The sequence below is a fragment of the Protomyctophum bolini genome (genome assembly GCF_963924005.1).
Source record: "Protomyctophum bolini genome assembly, chromosome: 4".
Lineage (NCBI taxonomy): Eukaryota > Metazoa > Chordata > Actinopteri > Myctophiformes > Myctophidae > Protomyctophum > Protomyctophum bolini.
Window position 1 is genome coordinate 42,960,919 of NC_137865.1, and position 23,445 is coordinate 42,984,363.

Here is a 23,445-nt window from a genome sequence, read left to right on the forward strand (position 1 = left end):
GACACCTGGGGTCCCCCACATATTATAGGTATATGCTGAGAACCAATATGCCTCAAAGGAACCCCAGGCCAGAATAAAGCCACAACAACTGAACACTGGCTGATTTTCACAATTTATTAACAAAATGATAAAATAAATAAATACAAATTGATCAAATGCTCCTAATATCAATGTGTCCCCATGTGCCCTACAGTATTGTCTAAACACTGCATACAAGACGGAGGTAAGAAACCCAGCAGACCAATGACAACAGGCCAACACAAAAACCTCTGGAACAGAAACAAAAAAAGAAAACAAAAAGTTGAAAAATTAAACACAGTCCTTTCCAAAATTATTATGAAAAAATACAAACAATTATACAAATATTCAGATTGTGTAATTTACCAATTTACACATTATTTCAGCACAGCAGATGAACTGGTACTGTACTTGTATCGCTACAATGCATCTCACCGAAAATGGAAGATAATTAAAAAAGACGTTTATTTTATTTTTTGCACTCAATACACCCCCAACCGACGGACTCAGCAGTGGATGAGGTAAAAAAGCTGAAGGTGTGGATGACGGAAGGGGTGATAGGATGAGAGTCGATGGACAACACTAGAAGGCCACAGTCATGACTGCCATCACCTGGAGAACAAACCCCAAACACCACCACAACACTGCTAAACCAATAACAAAAAAAAATCAAACTGGAGATGAGTCTTATCTATGAAATGCATAAAAATAATTGTTTTCCCATTAATTCCCGTTTGATAGAAGATGCCGCAAAGAAGTGTTGGTAAATGCACACACGATGCTGAGAAGTGACATAGCCAGACGGCAGGATATGTATAGCCAATACATACATACATATACAGGCTTCCAGATGAAAGAAGAAAAGCATAAAAAAATAAAAGTACATTTAAAATGTTCTTTGGATATACTGGTTTGTATAGTCTGAGGATAGGGACGAAGGGGTTGTTCTCATCTATCTAGACTAGAGAACCATGGACCTCTCCAACACTGCCAACCAGCGTTGTGCATCAACCAAACCTTGAAAAAGATTCTGTCCTGCCGACAGACAGCACAGAAACAACGGTGCATAATAACTGTCAAAGTTCATGATTAGTGCAGCCAGATTCCTACATTGATTGGACAGACATTTAAGCTTAATTTATACTCCATCGCACGAAGACGATGGTGGTCAAAAAGGATCAGATACTTTTGGAAATCGATTAGTGCCGTCTGTGCAGGACAGACCGAGGCAAGACAATGAGCTTTCCTGGTTTCCCACAAAGCCTCTGGATGGAGAGCTGTGTCGGCTTAACACAATAAAAAACAACCACATAGAACATACACTACATGACAACAAAATCAGCGGACATCCTTTGTAATTAATGCTTCTAATAAATGCCCTTTGTTCCAGCGAATGGAGATACAATCAATGACCAAAACGAGACAACAAATGCGTTTCCAATTTTGTGGCATCAGTTTGCGGACAACCTCCTCTCCGCCCCAATGCTGGAACACCAAATGCAAGCCAGACTGTAATCGCCTAACATAAAGTGTCCAACCGCAACTGCTCTTGTGGCTGAATGGAAGAAAATTGCAGCAGCAATGTTCCAATTAGTTAAAAGCATTCCAGAGCAGCGGGGAATGTGATATTGTAATTTTGAAACGGGAAACAGCCTGTTGCCACAAAATTGGAAGCACACAATCGTCTAGAATGAATGTCATTGCAGCTTCAGCATGAAATCTCCATTCACTGGAACCAAGGGTATTAAATAGAAACACTTATTAGATGGGGTTTCCACTGATAGTGTATGTAATAACTATGCTAATACCATAGTGTGCATGTTAGGAACAATAACTTAGTAAACATATTAGTAACACAGTTACCTAAGAACATGGTAAAATGATTCACCGGTTAGTAATGTTACTGATGGCATGTTAACATGCAACATAGTCGACATGATAGTGAGAAGTGTGGTATTGTGTACTGTGTGTAGTTGCAGAAAGTATCGTTGTACATGGTGTAATTTCCAAGGGTGTGGTTACGTTGTTGTATGGTGCATCTATTCTATAGAGGGTGTAGTTGTAAGAGGCTGACTGCTTTGTTAATGCTTATTACCACAAGGTCAAAAAATAAAATAACAATGAAGGGTTTCCAAAATGAAAGCCTCAAAGCATAATATGTATCAAAAAAGTTTGACAAAATGTTGTATAAAAACTTGCATAAGAAGGCATGCTTTCCACCGTGCCGATTGGTCAGATTGGTTGGTCGTTTGGGGCCTTGTTCTGAACAATCGGCGTGCGGTTTAGTTTGTTCATTCCAAATGTACGCAGTCAAACATGGCCTGACTTAGGATTCAACACAGTGAAATACTGAACCCCGTTTACACCTGGCATCAACATATGTCTTATAGCTGCATATTTACCGTATTCCAAATTCCCATTTACACTAAAATGTGTTCCTGGTTATACACAGAAATCGGATCTGTTTTTCTCATGCAAAGTACAACCTGCTGTACAGTGTGTGTGACTTCCTCCTAGTATTTTAGAAAGAGGACAAACACATACAGTGTACACTATTGTTTTAATGTTTTCTACAAACGGTCATCTGACTACTACTTTTAAATTTAAATAAATCACAATTTTAAAAACTCAAATTTTCTTGTTTAGGTCAATTTCCTGCTTCCTTTCACATAGTAGTAGTATGTGGTTTGTATCATTACATTTGATCACTAGTAATGCCAGGTCTAAATGGGTTCAAACTCCACTGTGAGGAATGGATGAGCGATTTGACAGAAATAGATGGATCGAGACCAGCCTTCAGTAGATGTTATCAATATTTAAATTAATATTAATACTGGCCAAAACGAAAAAGTGCTTAAAATAAAACAAACCCTCTAGTCACTACGACAAGTAACCATTTAAAGACGCAAACCTGAACGTCAGATCTTTTAAAAATAATAAAGGATTTAAGGCAACTGCTAATCCCCAACACAAAAATCACTATCTGATCAAATCAACAGCATCCTGGGAAATAAAGTTCCAACTTGCATTGACAACCTGCAGTCTAAAAGTGAAGAGACTGGATCTATGTTGTGCTCTAAATGTGGAACAGACCGAAGACAGGATGGAGACAAAAATACAGATGAACAGACAGACGAGAGACGGACAAATAAACAGAAACAACCAGAGAGACAGACAGACATACAGAGGGCCGTAGAGGAGTAGCTGTTTGTAGCATTAGTAAGGTTTAAATGAGTCACAGTGCAACAAGTCAAGACAAATATTAAATCTGCTGTTTGAAGAAAGAAAGGCACTCCATGTACCTAGAGAGGGAACCAGCCACAGACGCCATGTTTAAACATGTACACGGACGTTATGCCACTATTAACTCACTGAGGATTGTTCCTGTCCAGAGCAGAGTTGACACACATGCAAGAGGAAAAAATGCATGAAATTCTCAAGGATCTGTAGTTAAATAACAAAACGAAAAAAAAGAAAAACATTTTTGTAGTTGTGTTTAGTTAGAATTGCATCTTTTGGTCAAACAGTCCATTCCCTTCAACAATAAAATGGCTCAAATCAGTAAATATCAAGAGGGGGGAGACATTAATCACAGAACAACATGTTACCATGAACCAGAACGTGAAGACAACGTTTTCCTTCAACAGATGTCTTTGTGGACATCTGTTGGATGTCCACAAAGACTGGCTGAAGTCTGATTGACATACTGCGTTAGCCAATCAGATGGTGGCTAGGATATGCTGATATGTTCAACATAATATCATATTGATATGGAACGGTACCACATCCTTCTTAATAACTCTGTTTGCTAGATAAAGGTCTTCAGAATCTCTACATCATATCTTATCCACGTCCATTTCTACAAATCTTTACATTATTTACTCATCCAAAGGATATTATTCAGATTCCATTTTGTAGCAAAACCAAACATGTTAAAAAAAGGATGATCAAGGATGATGAATGCACATTATAGTGACTGTAATATTCAAATGAAGATAAATATTCTACAGAGTTCATTGCAACTCGAGGCACACAGATCAAAGGGTTTGTTAACGTCAGCCAATCAGACTTATCAATTCATCAATTTATCTGAATGACAGGGCCAAATTAACTCACCCAGTTTCAGCCCAGTGACTGATATGTATATGTTCCATACAGAAAAAGTATGTGTGAGTGTGTGTGTGTGTGTGTTGGGAGGGGGGTGATTAAGTCCAGGCATTCCTCCTGAACCATGAACTAGACAGACAGGAGCAGGTTTCAGTCATACAAAAATATTGGCAAGTTGGGGATAAACTCACATTACAACAAAGAGATGCATACTCTGTTTTAGTTCCATATGTAACGTACAAAAAGCTCTTCAGCACTTATTTGTTATGCAGCAAGCTTGTGCTTTAAGTCTGAGGGTTTGTGGTATTTCTCCCTTCACAGCAGGTTCATACAACAAACCCTCCCTCGTCGAGGAAAAGAAAAGTAACTTTTAGGTTATTGTTTACCGTGCTCTCCCTCACTCTCTCCTGTGTGTCTGGGGGGGGGGAAATGGTATAAGATTCTTAACTGCACAATGTCAATCAACTTGATCACTTGATCTCTCAATACAGTAAGTAGACTTTGTCCCTGCTGGATTTGGATACAATAGCATTTTGGCAGTTCAGAATTCAACAGAAATATACAGAATGCAAGGATCACCACTTTTAAAAGAGTATTCCTTTGTGTTAAACAACGCCAGTCCAACATACGTACATCTTTCACTACAGACTGGGTTCAAGGACACAGAAAGCACTTATTTCTGGAGACTAGGAAGACCTGAATATCTTTTCCTATAAAAAAAAAGAAACAAACACAGCCCAGATAGATAAGTTTTGTGTGTTGACATTGCAATATTGCAATTTTTCACATTTAGTGCTCACAGTTGACACACTTGACTCACAAAATGAAACTCAATCACTACACTTGACCGACACCACTGAAAACATCTGTTAGGCTAACCACACGCGTTCAATTTCCTCTTCATATCGACACAAACCCCCATAGCTATAGCTATAGCTCAGCCTTCTACAGCACCAAATCTTTTAAGTATTAATTTGCTAGCGTCTGATTCTGCCTGAAGTGGTGGGCTGGGGGTGGTGAGGGTAGGTACTGTTGAATTGCCATGAACTTCCACACCCCCTGGCGTTATAAAAAAAAATACTGAATAGAGGGTATGGAACTGGTGCATCAAGTGGTGACATGAGGATGATAGGTGTCTAGTTCAATGCCCTGGCGTGGCACTGAACCACACCCACAGCCAAACCCCACCATCCAGCGACACCTCTTTAGGCAGCACCAGAACCGCACCTACATTTATGGCTCTTTTCGACTACAAGTACTAGAGAACCGTGCCATGAAATGCATTTCATTCTGGGTTTTGGAGTTGTTTCAATACGCTACGGCTCAGTTTCACATAAGGTTCTCAGAACCTAATTTTGGGCACTGCTCAGGAGGTGGGTACTAATAACCCTGACCCTGGGAGATCTCAGAACTCATACTTTCAAAACGTTTTCGAAAATAATAGCCGATCTAAAAGTTCACGACGTGTCACACTGCGACATGTTGAGAGCTTATACATCGTTTTAATGTATTTTTTAATGACGTAAGTCCCGCTTCAGGGGTGGCCTTGCTTAATAGAAACGTAAACAAACACAAAAACAAAACATCACAGAACTTCACAGGTTCTGGAGTGTTTCAGGAAATGGAAGGTTGGAGGTTTTCCCTTGATAGTCAAAAAGAGCCATGAGTTTCCCTCACCGAATGACAGCTCTAGACGCCTGCTAGCCCTGCACCCTCAGAGCCTCGACCCCTACACTAGAACCCCCACACCTTTTGAAATGAGACCTCCTTTACGAAGCCCCGTCCACTCCCGCCGTAGCAGCAGGCACACACGCTGGTGTCGCAGCGGCTCAAATCAAACCGTTTCCCTCCATACATTTTCCTACTTGTTGGCATGACAACACTGGGACATAACCGTCAACCTTTTGGGGTTTGTGGGTTATGTGAGCTGGGCTGTGGCTCTACCACTGACACAGTCTGACAATACGATGCAAACAAACAACATTTATACAGATTGGCAACTTCAGGGCGCCGTACGGCGCAAGCGAAAAGTCTTTTTTGTTTTTTTTTAATATATATATGTTTTAGATTCGGCAGCTCAGAGAGACGTTAGCGTTTTCTTTTTTTTACTTTTTACTGTCCGCACTGCTGAGCAGGGCTGGCAAAGAATGCTGGGAAGGTTCTGAGGTTTTGCTGTTGTTGACGTTAGCGACCTCTTCCTGTTTCATCTCCGCTACAGTCTCTAGGCTGCCGGCGGCCATCTTGGTGTCAGAAATAATGGGGGTGTGACCAGATCCACTGTCGGAGCAGCCGTTGGTCGTTGCTACGGTAACTGCCACCAAGGAGGAGGAGGAGGAGCCCGGGTCAGGGTTGGCCAATTGGCCCGCTTCGGTCTCCACCCTCACCACTAAACCCACCCCAAGTCCAACCCTAGCAGGGCTGTTCGCCGATTGGCTGGCAGGTTCCTGTGGAGGAGCCTTGCCCTCGTTGTCACCGCCCCCTGTCTCAGAGATGACTCCACCTGCTCCAGCACCTCCCTCCTCCTCCTCCTCCTTTCTGACTCCATCAACCTGCTCATCAGAGACAGAATTGGCCACACCCACACAGCTGACTCCACCCATACCAATGGTCACTGCCACAGTGCTGACCTCATCCTTGGACTGGCCCCTGGCTGTGTCAGACTCCTGGCCCCTGACCATGTCAGACTCCTGGCCCCTGACCACGTCAGACTCCTGGCCCCTGGCCACGTCAGACTCCTGGCCCCTATCTGTGTCGGCGTCCTGTCCTGTGGCTGTGTCTGCAACATGGCCCCTGACTGCGTTAATCCCGGGGACCCTGGCTGTTTCGGGGACCTGAACCCTGGCTGTTTCAGGGACCTGAGCCTTGACTGTATCAGGTGCCTGAGCCCTGGCTGTATCAGGTGCCTGTGCCCTGGCTGTATCAGGTCCCTGGGCCCTGGCTGTATCAGGTCCCTGGGCCCGTGCTGTTTCAGGGACCTGGGCCCTGGCTTTATCAGGTGCCTGAGCCCTGGCTGTTTCAGGTCCCTGTGCTGTTTCTGGGACCTGGGCCCTGGCCGTATCAGGTCCCTGGGCCCGTGCTGTATCAGGTCCCTGGGCCTGTGCTGTTTCGGGGACCTGGGCCCTGGCTGTTTCAGGTCCCTGGGGCCTGGCTGTTTCAGGTCCATGGGCTCTGGCTGTTTCAGGTCCCTGGGGCCTGGCTGTTTCAGGTCCCTGGGGCCTGGCTGTTTCAGGTCCCTGGGGCCTGGCTGTTTCAGGTCCCTGGGGCCTGGCTGTTTCAGGTCCCTGGACCCGTGTTGTTTCGTCGACTTGGGCCCTGGCTGTATCAGGTCCCTGGGGCCTGGCTGTTTCAGCTCCCTGGGCCCGTGCTGTTTCAGGTCCCTGTGCCCGTGCTGTTTCGGGGACCTGGGCCTTGGCTGTATCTGGTACCTGGGCCCTGGCTGTGTCAGGTCCCTGGACCTGTGCTGTTTCGGCGACCTGGGCCCTGGCTGTATTAGGGACCTGGGCCCTGGCGGTTTCGGGGACCTGGGCCCTGGCGGTTTCGGGGACCTGGGCCCTGGCTGTTTCGGGGACCTGGGCCCTGGCTGTATTAGGTCCCTGGACCCGTGCTGTTTCGGGGCCCTGGGCCCTGGCTGTTTCGGGGATCTGGGCCCTGGCGGTTTCAGGGATCTGGGACCTGACTGCATCAGGTCCATGGATCTTGGCTGTTTCGGGGACTTGAGCCCTGGCTGTATCAGGTCCCTGGATCCTGGCTGCTTCGGGGATCTGGGCCCTGACTGCATCAGGTCCCTGGATCCTGGCTGCTTCGGGGATCTGGGCCCTGACTGCATCAGGTCCCTGGATCCTGGCTGCTTCGGTGACCTGAGCCCTGGCTATATCGGGCCCTTTGGACTGGCTCTCTCCCAGGGCCTGGTTGAAGTTAAAGGCCTGAATGAGGCGGACTAGATGTTTTACCTTGTCCAGAGAAAGCTGCATTTCCTTCTGTCTAGACAGAATGCCGTTCTTGGTCTCCATACATTTCTATTGAAGGGGAGCACAGAGACAAAATGTCAGTGGAATATGAGTAAACATACTTTTACTTTTTTCTTTTTTTTTTTAATAAAATGAAATAAATAAATAGATAGGCGGTCTGAGCCTTTTGGCGCCCCCTGGTGGTGATGAATTAGTTAATGAAACACATGTTGCTGAGCTGTTCTTTCCTTACCGTTATGGAGTTGCTGAGCAGTTTGACTCTCTGTTCCAGCTGTTCACGTTCTAATTTCAGTTCAGAACTCCACTTCCCAAGTTTCAGTTTCTCCTCTTCTTTCGCTGTAGAAAATGGACAAACATGACCAATAATAAGTTCCACTTCCAATTCCTTATTATTCCCACGGGGGAATAATAAATTCCACTTCAATTTCCAGATCTGTAAAATGTAGTAGTAAAATGGCCAGAGTCAACGTAGCCAGGCAACATTATTGTAAACCTAGAAAGATCATGTAAGGATGAAGGACAAGAGAAGTCAACAACACAAGTAGAGGACATTATTTTAAAATACTCTTTTGTGGCCTCACCTTCTTTGTAAGCGATGTAGGAATGAACAATAGCCAGGGTTCCAGGCCACGGAATGGCCTCCTCTTTTTTCAAGATCTACAGGGAGAAGCTGAGAGTTGTCATGGTGACAAGGTACATGGGGAGGCAGGGGGCAGGGGGGGAAGGGGTAGGGGGTTCCCAGACCGCACCCTGTGGTGAGGCTGGGACAGACGGTTGAATGGACTCGAATGGATGTGAAAGATGTTGAGCCTTTACACTTACAGAAATGAATGACACACTGAGGCACAGAACAAAAGTACAGAACAGTGTTGTGTTGTGGGTTGTGTGGCTTACAAAGTAACTGAACAGTGTTGAAACCTTTCTATTCAATAAAAAAAAAAGGTCCGTTCTACAGTGATAGTACAGCTACAGAGGGACCTGCTGGCACTCTGTGGACGGCTTGTTGTTGACTGTACAGGCCCTTCTGCGGGGTCTGTCTGCTGTGTTGCTTTACCTGGTCTTGACATTTGGGACAGATCCACATGCCTTTAGGAATGGTTTTCAGGGGAGGGTCCAGGCAGTCCAGGTGAAAGACACGTGAGCATGTGTCGCACATGAGCAGCTGTCCGCTGCGTCTGCACACAGTGCAGAAATCCTCATGGATGTCTCCCTGCGAGGAAGGAATTGGGACCAATCAGTTTCCTGCCCTGTACGGGCCCCGGCCGGCCGATCGCCATGGGAGTGGCGAGGCAGGAGGAAGGGCCGCGATTCGTTTGGTGTGGTCTGAACTTGGCCTTTGTCAAGTTGGTCGGTCTGGAGTTTGATTAATTGCGTGTACATTAATCTAGCCTGCCGTACTTGTCGTTTATTTAAAAGACACTGGTGGTGACATTTCTCACAACCTAATTCAGTAGAAGAGAGGGTGCTCTAAAAGGGGGAAACTGTTCACTTTGTAAGACTGCCTTGAGCAACAAAAAAAAAGAAGTGATGATTGATGTGGACATGGATGGACATGGAGGTCTTAGATGACTGACAGGGTAACCGAGCCAATAGGAGGACAGGACTGAAATATTAGTGTGTTGTTGTTGTCGATGTGTCGGGGTTTCCAACTGTGATTGGTCTATCTGACTAGGGGGAGGGGGGGTTTGAGGTCCGGCTTGTGTCAGTCTGAACCCGCCCCCCACCCCCAGGCTGTTACTTACATCCCCGGTGGCGGGGCTTGGCGGGGGGAGGGGGTGGTGGTGGTGGTGTTGGGCAGGGGAAGAGGCGGAGTTACAGCCAGGGGGCGGGGGCAGGGGCGGAGTCCCCGGCTCCGGCACTCCACTGAATTTGGGAGGACGACCTGAATGAGATGACAGACGACAAAAAAGACGGACAGAAAGAAAAAAAAAAGAAAAAAAAAATGATGGAGAGGGGGAAGGAGGAAGAACACAACATGTCTGTTTGACATACCTTGGAAAGGGAGTCTTCATTGGCTAGCGTGAGAGAGGAAGAGGAGGGACAGGAGGAAGATGAGGAGGAGGAGTCAGAAGCACAGATAGCAGTGTTAGTGCTGGACAATGGCGGTCAAGCGAGCAGCAACAGTAGGACAGAGCAAGGAATGTCCGGCATTCACAAAACTGGAATTGAATGGATGAATTGCATTCCCCGAGTGATAATCCAATGGCTGTGGTGATGACACAAAGTGGACTTGAGTTATTAGGGTGGAAAGAAGTGCACCATGTAGGTTGAAACTAATTCAGGCTCCGTGATTAGCTGTATTAGGTTGGTGAGGTTAATGTTGGGAGTATGGATCTGGGGAGGGGGGCGTTGTTGTGGTCGGACTTCAGTCCTTTATAAGTTGGCCCGTACATACGATGCCCCCAAACCATCCTAAGGAAAAAATCAGGTCTTTGAATTTTATGTTCTTTACCCTTCCTAACTATTAGGACTAGCAGTGGCTGTCATTAATATGGCACCCGTGGAGAGCAGTCGGGGGTAGGGATGGGGATCGAAATCCGGTTCTATTACAATTCCCAAGTTACTGAGACCCAAACGTCAATAAGGTTTGGGCTTATCGATATTCTTAGACATGCACAATTCTGTCCAATTCCAGTTCTTTGAATACACCCACCAGAAGTCTCCAGACTTCAGCAGACCTTAGCAGACCTCAGCCACAGCCACACACACACACACACACACACACACACACACACACACACACACACACACACACACACACACACACACACACACACACACACACACACACACACACACACACACACACACACACAGACACACAGACACACAGACACACAGACACACAGACACACACCATCACTACATTGCCAAACAGCAGGAACTACTTTCAACATTTTCGGGAGAAGCTAGCTACAAGGGTTTACTAGATTTCATGAACAAAATGTATATGCTTGCAGTGTTGCCAATGCCAATTGTTTCATATCAAGTTCACTTACTGTATATCGGATTGTACACTTTAAGAGTCATAATGAGGGAGCAAGAATCGGTTTCTTGCCTAAGTGTGGATTGGTTGCTGTAACATTCGTCTGTGACCTTTCATTTAAATGCCATATGCTCTATCCACTAAAGTCACCATGTTGTCCATGTTTCAATTTTCCAAAATATCATCTATCCAACCAGCTGAGATCTGCACAAGTCTGACAGACGAAGGGGTGACAGAACGCAGATTTAATAAACTATGATTAGGAATTGAAAGCTCTGGAGGCCGAGATGAAGACTTGAAGGTTAAATGAAACTTCAAACAGCAGGATTCAGCAGGCAGACAGCGAGACAGGAGATGAAAGAAGGCGAGAAGGAGAAAAGTGTGGAAGTGTTTCACAGCAGTGTCCACTTGCACTGAGAAGCATATCAAAAATTGCTTTATAAACAGCTTCACATTTGTTGGATTGACATATTACACATAGATAAATAGATAATACACATTAGCATGTAGGAGATTAATAGCAATTGATTACATTATATATATATTACTGTGCTGCCAATGCCTTGTGTGGTGTTTAGAAAAGTGGAAAATACCTTTGTATGCATCTTCAACATGATTCAAAGTAGTTTGAGGCATAATGTTTCGGTAAAAGGATTGATGTGCTAGCTAAATACTTATTCCAGTTATTGTGAAATTGTCATTTTGATTGTTGCATTTTAGTTGCAAAGCAAGTGCTGGAACTATTTCTTGCCTAAAACTAAACATAAATGTGTTAAATGTTAGGTCAATATTTTCCATTTCTCTTTTATTTGATTTTACCTGAACTGTTTTTTTTTTTAATCTTTAGGGATTCATACAATGATTCAATTCATCTATCACTAGAATGTCAAACAGAGGAAAGACAGGTGGTGGGAAATGAAATCAACTAGCTTTCAGACGAAGTAATTCAGTATCTAAAAACGTTATTAAGCATAAATGCATTGTGGGATAGCCATGTTGGTGGTACTGACCTCTCTTCCTGGTTCCCTGGTGCAGAGGACTGTTCAGATAACTCACAGCACTCTTCTTCCTCTGCAAATAAGAACAACATGTAGAACAAATGTAGAATTCAGTGGAAATTGTGTAACTTGTTCGTGTCATATATTAAGCCAGTGGTTCCCATAGCTGACGCATCCCCCAACGCCCAGTCTCATATTTAGCTGAAGATTTATATCAAATGTACCATTGCTGTCATGGCTGTGACTCTGTTGTAGAGCTACACGATGACATTAAAACATACATTTATTTATTGTGCATTATTGCACATAGCCAAAATGCATTAATATTAATATTAGGTCTAGCTGCCATTCCTTAATTTCAGTTTAGGGAGAGTGTTGCACGCACGCAGTGTGGCACGCAGTGTTGCACGCACGCACGCACACACACACACACACACACACACACACACACACACACACACACACACACACACACACACACACACGACTAAAGCGCTCACAGCTTTTAATTATTACCTTGCGCAGGCTCGTCTAGCGCTGGTTACTAATGTTACACATTCTGATCAGCGTGGACACTGGATGAAGTGAGTTGTCTTGGTTGAGAGTTGAGACAGACTGAGTGACTGTCGCATATATTATATTATATTATATTTAAAGACATTTGTAGAATCGGCCTCAGGTTCTAATGGGATAATCTGGCTCTCAACGGTGCTCCAGATACTCTCCAGATACTGTACAGGTCATTATAGCTTTGCAGATAGAATCTGATGTTGAGTAAATGACCAACTCAAAGCCTGTTGTTGAGTGAAGCTGAATGTTATGTACAAACTCTTACCTCAGGTTCGAACACGGCTCCGCTGTAAACTGGGTTGGCTGTTGTTCTTCGCTTCCTCTCTTGACGTCTGCTCTGAATCTCTGCACAAACAGAAGTCGTTTGATACAGAATTTGAATGATTTTTTTAAAATGCAACAGCTTCATATCTTAATGTGCATAATATGTGATCTGACCAATAACATACCCTCTAGATGGTCATGTGTTACGAGGCCCAGTGACACCATGAAGGCCAGTTTCTAAAAAAGGTTGTTTAAATTAAATACAAAGGTTATCATGTTACACACAGGTCTTCTAGCCATTCAGATTCCATCACGTAGTAAGTGTCATGGAGACCGGACCATTGCCATAGAATCAGCCTTGTTGTAAAGTCAATATCGTTGTCATGGAATCGGCACCATTGTCAGGGCATCGGTGTGGTTGTTACGGAGTCATTATCACAGAGTACCGGCATTAACAGTAATTACTGCAGCAAACATGCCGTCATGTAAACCAATCAATGTAGCGTACCTGTGGGTTCTCTTCCTTCTTGGGTCTGGGAGGAGCAGAAGGTGACAGAAGAGACGAGGAGGAAGAGGAGGAGAGCCTCATTACAGCCTTCCGCTCTGCGCCTCCTGATACTTTAACAGTCTGTAGAGGAGAGATGAGGGGGGAGGTGTTAGAAAAGATGCTTTAACAGTCTGTAGTGGAGAGATGAAGGGGGAGGTGTTAGAGGTCTAACTCGTTATTGGGAGGGAAGCTGTTCTACAATCAATTACCTGGTGAATGGGAGGGAAACTGTTGAGAACACTTACCTTGGTGTCACAGCCCAGGCTACTGATCTGGATTGGAGACATAGTGGTGGGCCTTTGGGCAGGATGTGCTGCACTGACGAGACGCGTCGCTGCGGCGGCAGCCGAAGAGATGCCGGGCGCCGTCGTGGCGATAACGATGCCCGCCAGGGGGGTCGTCTGCATCGTTTTGCCAGACATGGGCGGGGTGGGGTTGGGGCTACAGGGCTGGCCGTTGACGATGCGCACCTGGTGGATCGGCGCGGCCGAAGACGGCAGCGAGGAGGCGGAGAGTTTGGTCGCCAGCATCACTGGCCGCTGTAGCAACTGTGGGGCGGCCATCATGGGAGGGGGCGGAGCCGGGGCGATGGGCACGTTGGTGGGCGTAGCAGGTTTAGGTCTGACCTATCAGAACAAAGCATCCAAAGAGCAGTCAACGACCAGCACACAGAACAGAGAACAGTACTGCTGGGTAATGCCAATGTGACACTGTCGGCAATATGCAGATAATCTGGGCCTAACCCTCAAAACGTTTGGTCTAGGAATTTTACAAACACATTTTAAATCTAACTCCTTGTTCTGTAGGTATATTCATTATTATTCTATTAGAGTATCGATATTGATGTTTTTAGGGCATTTGTGCAACTGAACATGCAGCCTTCAGTTGAGCGAATTCTCAAAAAAAGGAAAAATAAATAACACTTTCACTTCAGCATGTAGATCATTGGATGTGTGGTTGTTGGCAAGACAACATCAAATCTGAAGACAAATAATGAGTTAGTGCCAGACCTGTTTATAGTAGTTTGGAGATTATGTGTATCATTCCCCAGACGTGTTTCTAGGGACATACAAACACACTATTTATGAGGCTTTATGAGAGTGTGAGGACATATAAGAATGTTAATAAAGACAAATATAAGATTGAGTATAAGGCTGCATATCACACGCTTAAAGGAGTCTGTGATACTGAGCTCCCACTGGCATTATTCCCAGCGAGACAGACACGACGGTCGGGTCAGGAAAGCTAAAACACACCGACAGCCAGGAACACAAAAACACTAAGCTGCAGGAAAACGAGGTTTCACGACCAAGACAAAACACACACACGCAGATACACACAAAAACAACCAGGCGGGATAAGCTATCAACATCTGAGGTGTAAAAGAAAAGGGACAAGGAGAGGAGAAGAGCACGGAGCACAGCCATCTTTTTAGTGCCAGGCTTAAGCATTTGGCAACAATGCTGCCCTCTGCAGGACAGAGCAGCAAATCGCCTCATACACTGATTGGTGGGATCAGGGGAGTTGAGGGGCGGGGCTAATCGGGACGCACCTGTGGCTGATAAGTGGGTCGAGGCGTCAGTCTAGGAGGAGGGACAAACTGAGGAACTTTGATTGGCTGGGCAGAGGAGGTGGTGGTGGCCTGCACCTGAGACAAAACCAGGACAGATAGAGGGTCTACGGGCGCCGCTCCAGCTCTCAGTTAAACATCTCAGCTCTACTGCTAAACATCTTTACTCCTCAGTCTACACCAGGACGGCTACAACCAGAGACCTGGAACTGGATGGAACAAGCGTGCCTGTTCAAAAATGAGCATTCCAGGATGGTTGAAAAGGCAGACATTTTCTTTGTAGTTCTATTGGGCAAGCTGCTGATTTATGGCAAGTCACACTAATACAGGCTGTTGCGCAACACCAATATTTCAAGCACCGTTTACCAAATTAAATTCATTCTTATCATCTCGTCTTACTACGTTATGTTAGTCTTAAAGACAAGCTGAAATTAAAATAAAATGTTTTACAGCATATCCAGTCATATTGGGGAGTGGGGGACATAGTTATATTATGCCAAAACAAAAATGTTAAGAAGTCAATTGAAGTGCAATTATTGTACATCAAAACTATAATCTTGATTACTTCCGTCAAACAAAGCATCAAGCATGCTAATACCAGCAGACCTCCGAGTGACCAATGTCAAACAATAACATCATGACATCCACCAAAGGCACGGTACTGTATGTGGTATGTAGGACGTAAGATACTCACAGAATGCCATTTAGCTTGTCTTCAAGACAACTGCCTGTACTGCACAGGATGTATAACTAACTATCAAACTAATCACAGAGCTGTCATTGGCTCGTGTTGCACAGCATTGACACATATCATTTACATGATCTCCTTCTTATGCTGCGTTACCCGAATTATCACCGCAGACAGTGGGATACCATTCCTATCCAATGGCAGAGTGCTGTGGATACAACTGTCAGCTTAGCATCTCTGAACCTACAACATAGCTTTACTCATGGTCTACTTGAAAAGTTGAACTGCTTGTACTGCACATGGGTCAACGAATGACCCGTGATGTACAGGGTGTTGATGGAATAATTTCTCAGCTAAGCGAGTGTTAAATATTCTTCTCCACTTGCGTATATCAAACGATGTTAGTTAAGGTGTTAAGCACTGTTAACCGTTTGAGGATGTATAACTAACTATCAAACTAATCACAGAGCTGTCAGTGGCTCGTGTTGCACAGCATTGACACATATCATTTACATGATCTCCTTCTTATGCTGTGTTACCCGAATTATCACCGCAGACAGTGGGATACCATTCCTATCCAATGGCAGTGCTGTGTGTGGATACAACTGTCAGCTTAGCATCTCTGAACCTACAACATAGCTTTACTCATGGTCTACTTGAAAGACCAGTTAAAGACGAATCCAGAAACGGGTACGTATTTCCTCTAGGCGGAGCTGACGTAGCTGCGGGGTAAACCTGCACGTCTTCTACTACATTGAATGGTAGAGTGACTGATGTTAGTCTGCTCAAACCTGTCAATCCTTTACCTGCTTAGTCATACAGTAATTGTTGAGACAAAGCAGTGAAAGGTCCTGCAAGATACATAACGTCAGTGTTACCCAATACTTCTGTTGAAACACAAGGCTGCTGTACTTTATACCTCATACTAAGCATTTAAAGTATGAATGGCACATTTCAATTAGTAGTGGAGGAGTAGGGTGGACTGGGTTTACGCTAAACATCTCTGAGCGGGAAACTCTTGGTTGGTAGAAAGGCCACCACACACATCCCCAGAACAGGAAAACACACATCCTAACACACCACATCTAGACTACACTTGGGTAGTAGGAGTTGTGGTTTTCAGCTCCGGTCCTCCTGGTTTAATGCTGGTTTTCTATCTTACCATGACGACTTGTCTGCTGCAGCGCTAGGGATCCCTGAACAACCCTGGTGTGGCTTCACTGGAGAACCAATGTTCTATCACATATATCCCTCAACTGACATCTGTCCAACATGTTGCCCAAGGAAAACAACCTAAAATCCACAATAATGGACGTCTGTTTGAAGTATGATTGGATGGCATCAGTCGGAGCTGAGCGGAGGATGACGGATGACTGGACGAGTGAGGGGGAGCGAGTAGAAACGGGGCAAAGCTTACCACCACGGCGTTCTTGGACACAGACAGCCTAACGGGCTCTGAGCCCTGATTGGCTAGCCTGCCAGCCACCTGCAGGTTGATTGGTGTGCTCTGCGACTCAGGCCTGGCAGCGGTAATGGCGGTGGTGGTAACCATAGTGACGGTTGTCGCCGGGCGCTGCGGCAGGACGGACGCGGGCGTGGCGGCTGCTTTTAGCACCAGAGGTAGAGTCTTGGTGGTCAGGACAGGAGTGACCGTCAGCGTCTGTTCAGGGATCAGATGAGATGGACAGTGAGTCAATACATGGATCAAAGCAAAACGTATGTGTGGAACGTTATGTCGTTATGTCAATCAGTCCAGCAGTGCTCACAGAGAGGCACACGGACGGACTGACGGACGGACGGACGGGTAAAAACACAATTCCTTCCCCCTGACTGTTACGATTATTCAAAAAAAGAATTGATAGAATAATTACTAAAAACATAATTTATAGTTGTAGCCAATAAGCCATATTGTGTGTGTGTGTGTGTGTGTGTGTGTGTGTAATAGCTGGCATGACAAAGAGGAAAGCCAAACAACTTGCCAAATACTGTTCTGTTTAAAGTGTGTGTGTGTGTGTGTGTGTGTGTGTGTGTGGGGGGGGGGGGGGGGGGTGCATGCGTGTACCTGTTGGAGGACCCCCTGAGGGGTAGTCTGGAGGCTGGGGATGTTCTGCAGGAGGATAGGCTGCTTGTCGCCCCCTGCTGGAGAACTTTGAAGCTGCAGCTGCAACTTTTCTGGTTCCTGCTTCACCATCAACTCCTTCCTCAACTGTTCCACTACCTTTTTCTGGAGAGGGGACAAGTTGAGGTCAAAGGTTAAGAAGGACGAGATTAAGGATTCTTCACGACAACAAGACAAACCGTGTGTGAGCCAAGGGGCCAGCTAGGCACTCCAATGTTGAAGCGCTGGTCCCTAGTGGTAAGAGGAAGGACTGCAGGCGGACCCGTGGATTCTTGACGAGGAAACCCCGTGCAACCGAGCGCCCAATGTAAAGCCCAGGTGCACTCTGGGTGCACTTCCGCATTTGGACACCAAAATTTGGTGTCCAAATGCGGAAGTGAAATGCTGAATCAGCGAAAAGACGGTACTTCCGGCAGCCTTCCGGGTGCTTCAAAACGCCACTGAGCAACTTCCACTGACATGAATAGCGGAGGGGGCGGAGCTTCGCGCTAGTTTAGTCTCTATCCTTTTAATACTCTATGGTGTGAGCCCCCCGTCAAGAGTATCCCCACGGTATGGGAGCTAGTATTATGCCCCGGGTGGGCGGGACTTTCGCCCTACAGTTTGGGTCTCACCCAATCACAAGCCCCCCTCCCATCCTGGGGCAGAAAATGGGGGTCGTGTCCTTGACTGCAAAGCGATACAGAGAGTGGTGCCAATGAACCAATCAGTGCATTGTTCCGAGGTGTTCAGAATTCATTCCGACTAGGGGTGCCACCGTATGTATTTGATTTCTTTTTTTATATTCTCTAAACAAATTGTACAGCCAAATATATATAGCTAATACTACTGTACCGTCGGTCACCATTGATTTATAGTCACTCGAAACACACACACACACACACACTAGTGTTGCGCGGGCCGACCCGTTACCCGCAGGGCGGACTGAGCCGAGTCGAGATATTTAAACTTTACTGGCGGGGCGTGCCGAGGCGGGTTGAATAATGTATACTGTGATTTTCACAAATGATTGTTGTTGCCACAAGTCCTGGCCCTGGGAGGACATTTGCGCAGCCTACCGGATTGTTGCGTTGCTGTGCTGGACACTGGTTGATATTGCCTCCTTTCACAAATAAATCCCAAAACAGACAGACTGTGATAGCCTACTTCCAAATCTACGATGTGTGTTATCTCACACACACACACACACACACACACACACACCCACCAAGGACACAAATATGTACACAGTGCTGTACAGAATGCAATCAGCAAATACCGGACAAATACCCACACACCCTTCAGGGGTACACGTAACAGCGCCTTTGCCATATTTGGCGGCTACCGATAGTAGAAGAGATTTCACAGAATTTTGGCAGATTCCCAACTTATTGGAAGCCTCTTACAACAACCTATGTACATGTCCTAGGCTGCCAAAGATAAACACAATTAGATTGCACCTACAGCCTAGCTCTCTGATGGTCTGGAGGAGCCGCTGGTACTTAATGACTTTGATCATAAAGGCTTCTTCTAAGCTAGAATCAAAGGCCACTTCAAGAATGGAAACTGGTCTGTTCTCTTCATTGACAATAACAACATCTGGTGTGTTTAGCAGCGAGATGTGCAAAATGCATTTCAGGATTTTCAGCACAGAGTTGAAACATGGAAGGTTTGACACAGGAATGTTTTCTACATTCTCACAGACAGTGTAAAATGTTTAGATATGTCCTTTGTTATGAGATCAACTATTCTGTCGTGGCTTGCTATGTAAAGCCCTTTATAGGCACAATAGTCATTCAGAATGTGTGACATACAGTAACAAGCCCTGTGGTGTGATGCAAGCAATGCCAATGAGGTGCGCACACACACACACACACACACACACACACACGTATGACAGAACAATGACATTTGCAACCCAGAATCAACAGATGAAGTCTTTGTGTTGCCTGGCAACAACACTGCATTCTCCAGCAAACCCTCAATACTACAAGTCCGCTCTGCTCATAATGAACAGTAATCAATATAGGGGTGCATGATTATGAAACTATGACCGATATCCGATGGCCGATTTCGATACGCTACAGATCATATCGTGCATCTCTAGTAATCAATAATCATTAACCTGTCCATTATTATATTCATCTGGTAATACACTCAACCAGTAAAACGCCTGAGGGCGAAAAGCAACCTCGCCTGTGTGCCCGCATCCGCCTCGTTGACAGCAGACTGCTGGGCGAGCGCTGGCGCTTTGACATGAATTCTGTATCCAATCCACTTTATTTATAAAGCACATTTTTATACAACAAGGTTGAAACAAAGTGCTGTACACAAAGCAAAAAAAAAGCAACAACAGTGCATGAACAGGGCAACATAAGGACACAATGCAGTGGAAGCAGCAACTCTTAATCAGTATGTTCAAATGCCAAGGAGTACAAGTGAGTTTTCAGACGTGATTTAAACACAGACAAGGATTGAGAAGCTCTTGAGGTGGAAGTTCATTCCACAGTGTGGGTGCTACAACAGAAAATGACCTATCCCCCCGGGATTTCAGCTTTGATTTAGGGATCTTGAGAAGTGACTGGTCAGTCAGTAGTACTGTACTGGCCATATAATATTACAATGACTGAACTCTCCAACTCTCCAAGTGTAAGCCAACATAATGAGCTAGGTCTGTTAGGACATTGGACAAATCTATAGATGCACTCTGACATCTGGGTACCACAACTTTGCATAACCGGAGGGGCATGCATTTCCTCAGCCTAGCCTAGAAAAAGGTTACCATTTATTATTTTTTAATTCTCTCAAATGCTCCAAAAGCTACACTCTAACCACTACACAAGACACGATACTGTCCACTTAAAAACAAAAATGCACTACATTACATAATGATTACTAAATTGCTTTTTATTTTTTTGCACTATTGCTTCTTTTAGAATTATAACAGATGGAACAGAGAGAAACATTAGGTCAGTCTGTCTAGAAAAAGTGCCCTTCTGGGCACAGGTTCTCCACCAGGAGGATAGGGGGGTGTGTGATGTTTGGCAAAATGTTTTCTTCACTCATCGCATCTCTGAGGATAGAATTCTGGATGAGCAGGACATTTGCAGAATTTTGTACCAAACAGGCCACTCCTGAAAACTTTGGAAGGCAATCTTAGCCAACCAAGTGTAGAATCTGAGAAATCCAACAGACTAGTCTTGATCACATGACTACAGAGATCATGTGTACCGATTTGCGTGAGATTTGGATGAACAATGTGTTTTGCAGAAATCTGCCTCATGGTGGCGCTATAACCGGCAGATGTGGAGGGATGCAGGGAAAATGTTTTTCCATGGCCTCTAGGGAGTGTGCATACAAAGTTGTACACAGATCGATGCAGTTATAGGTAAAACAGGAATTGCCCCGTTATAGCTGATTTGGGAAAAAAAACATTTGCATGTCGTCCTCGGCCAGTGGAAATGTGCAAATGTGCGTGTATAATTTCACAGAAATTGCACACTGCGTTTGTGATTTGTGGCATTTTGTTCGAAACGGACCAATCAAGTGAGCTTTGGAAGCCAATCAGGATGGAAGATGGGAAATGGTGCAGATCTGTATTTATCACATGACTATGGAGATAGTGTATACCGAATTGTATGTATGGATGAAATGTGTAAGAGACTAAGAGTAATCTACATAAATGTGTTTTTCCAAAATCTGCCTTATGGTGGCGCTATAACAGGCCGTTGTTATATATAAGAGGTTCGTCGTTGGTATCCAGGGAGTGTGTGTGTACAGTTTGGCATGGATCGGGCCGGAACACATACTCTCTCCCCATGCCTTCGGCCTGGTAGAGACAAATATAAATGTGCAGTTCCCACTCCCAAAAAGGGCCAGATTACATTGCATTCATTTGGCCAGTGGCCATTGCCTCTTAGAGTGTTTCTTTGTAATATTTAGACTCCATCACATGCATTGTTTACTTCTCTTCAGCACGTACCAATGTCATGATGGAGAATGAATTGATCGTGTGGGGTAGAGCTTCAGCACATTGCGGCATCATAAGCCATTTAGTTTTTTTATGACAATGAACTTTCTAAATTATATTAACACAACATTAACTTTAAACATTAACATTAAACATTAACATTAAAGTCTCTGAAGAGATATGGGTGCAGGTCTTTAAGATATTTAGTTTGCCAACTTTTGCAGATCTGCTTTTGCTAATCTTTTGCCTTTCCATCTGCATCCACCTCATAGGCAGAATGTTGCCAAAAAGCAGTCCTACTTTGTTATTTTTGGACTAAAGTTATAGGGCCATGACTAATAATGCTATTCATAATAAATCGCGTCTGGCTGGCTGTGTTGACATCCAGTCGTGCATGCATAATGCATCTGCAGCGCAGCTCTGTGTGCCCTCTGGCTCTGCCACCAGTAACAGTCATGAGACATAGCCACAGGTCTGGGATCAGTTGATTTTCTGCCACCAGTAACAGTCATGAGACATAGCCACAGGTCTGGGATCAGTTGATTTTCTGCCACCAGTAACAGTCATGATGAGACATAGCCACAGTTCTGGGATCAGTTGATTTTCCAAGTTGTGGAAAAACTGATAGTATAGATGCAATTTTGTAGTGCGTAGGCAATTTCAAAATTAGCAAATAACGGTGCCAATAACGGTAATAGTACCGTTTTCAAAATGTTGTATGGAAAACGTATTGATGCTTTTCACAACATCTTTTCTACACCTGCATTTGAAATGTATTTTAAGTGAATTAACATTAATTGTTCTCGTAACATTGTTTTGCACTTTGGTGAAATATTTATCAAGATTGCCATTTCCAAAGATGATGTAGAGTTGTACAGGCTTTAGTTCTGAGACTATTATTAGTCCGAAAGTCATTAGACCGACAACCTACCTCAAACCCAAACCTAACCATAACCGCAATCAATTAGAGCAGAGCCAGGACAATAGCAGAAACACAACGCCATTTAGATTAAAAATCAGACCATGATCCGATGGTCTGAGGTTGACACTAATGGACTTGATGGGTGGACTTAATCCCCTCAAAGGTAATCACACTTTAATCATTGACCTCCAGACACCTACCTCAGAGGTGACTAGATTAAGCCAGACTAAATCTAAATATAAGATTTAGAAACTTTTAGTACTTCTAGTAAGACTAAATCTTAATTGCCCAGACTCTTCTTCAACAGAGATGGCGAAAGCAAACATTCTTTGTTCTGTACTCATACAATAGTATGGTACAAAACACTGAAGTCCTTAAACCATAACCGCAAGCACGGGAGCAGCGCATGTTCGAGCGCTAGTCCGACCGGTGTTCCCTCATGTCGGACTAATGCTCCATCGGAATTACCATCGGATGATTGGGATCCCGAGTTGTAGACAGTCACCACACTAGTTTAGTCAGTCACCACACTAGTCAGCCAGTTTGTCAATGCAGGAATGATGGCAGCATGATTTTTCTTGCACCACATTGTCATTTGTATGTTTCTGTTCACACAAGTTAACACTTGTTAGTACACCATTGGCATAGATCTACGTCAATTAAAAGCAATTAATAAATGTGCTTTTGATTGATCAAGTCATAATGCTACTCACATTAGCATGGGGTTGCTAGACTGGTG

The 23,445-nt window shown here is 44.7% G+C and overlaps 1 protein-coding gene across 8 annotated transcripts in view; it reads right to left on the reverse strand.

Annotated features, from left to right (window-relative positions):
- Window positions 1–100: 100 nt before the first annotated feature.
- The window catches only part of phf21ab (PHD finger protein 21Ab), a 34,668-nt gene continuing 11,323 nt past the window's right edge, over window positions 101–23,445 (reverse strand). For 3 of the 8 annotated variants that reach the window (XM_080760873.1, XM_080760870.1, XM_080760869.1), the window contains 13 exons: window positions 17,779–17,940; window positions 17,134–17,376; window positions 15,011–15,106; window positions 13,704–14,084; window positions 13,420–13,539; window positions 13,097–13,148; window positions 12,913–12,992; window positions 12,090–12,150; window positions 9,836–9,975; window positions 9,148–9,303; window positions 8,675–8,750; window positions 8,326–8,429; window positions 101–8,141 (listed from right to left, as the gene is read on the reverse strand). In XM_080760873.1, coding sequence (XP_080616999.1) covers window positions 6,231–8,141; window positions 8,326–8,429; window positions 8,675–8,750; window positions 9,148–9,303; window positions 9,836–9,975; window positions 12,090–12,150; window positions 12,913–12,992; window positions 13,097–13,148; window positions 13,420–13,539; window positions 13,704–14,084; window positions 15,011–15,106; window positions 17,134–17,376; window positions 17,779–17,940 — 3,582 coding nt within the window. In that variant the 3' untranslated portion in view covers window positions 101–6,230. The remainder of the gene's footprint in view (window positions 8,142–8,325; window positions 8,430–8,674; window positions 8,751–9,147; window positions 9,304–9,835; window positions 9,976–12,089; window positions 12,151–12,912; window positions 12,993–13,096; window positions 13,149–13,419; window positions 13,540–13,703; window positions 14,085–15,010; window positions 15,107–17,133; window positions 17,377–17,778; window positions 17,941–23,445) is intronic. The other 5 variants (XM_080760876.1, XM_080760871.1, XM_080760872.1 and 2 more) reach the window with 5 other exon arrangements.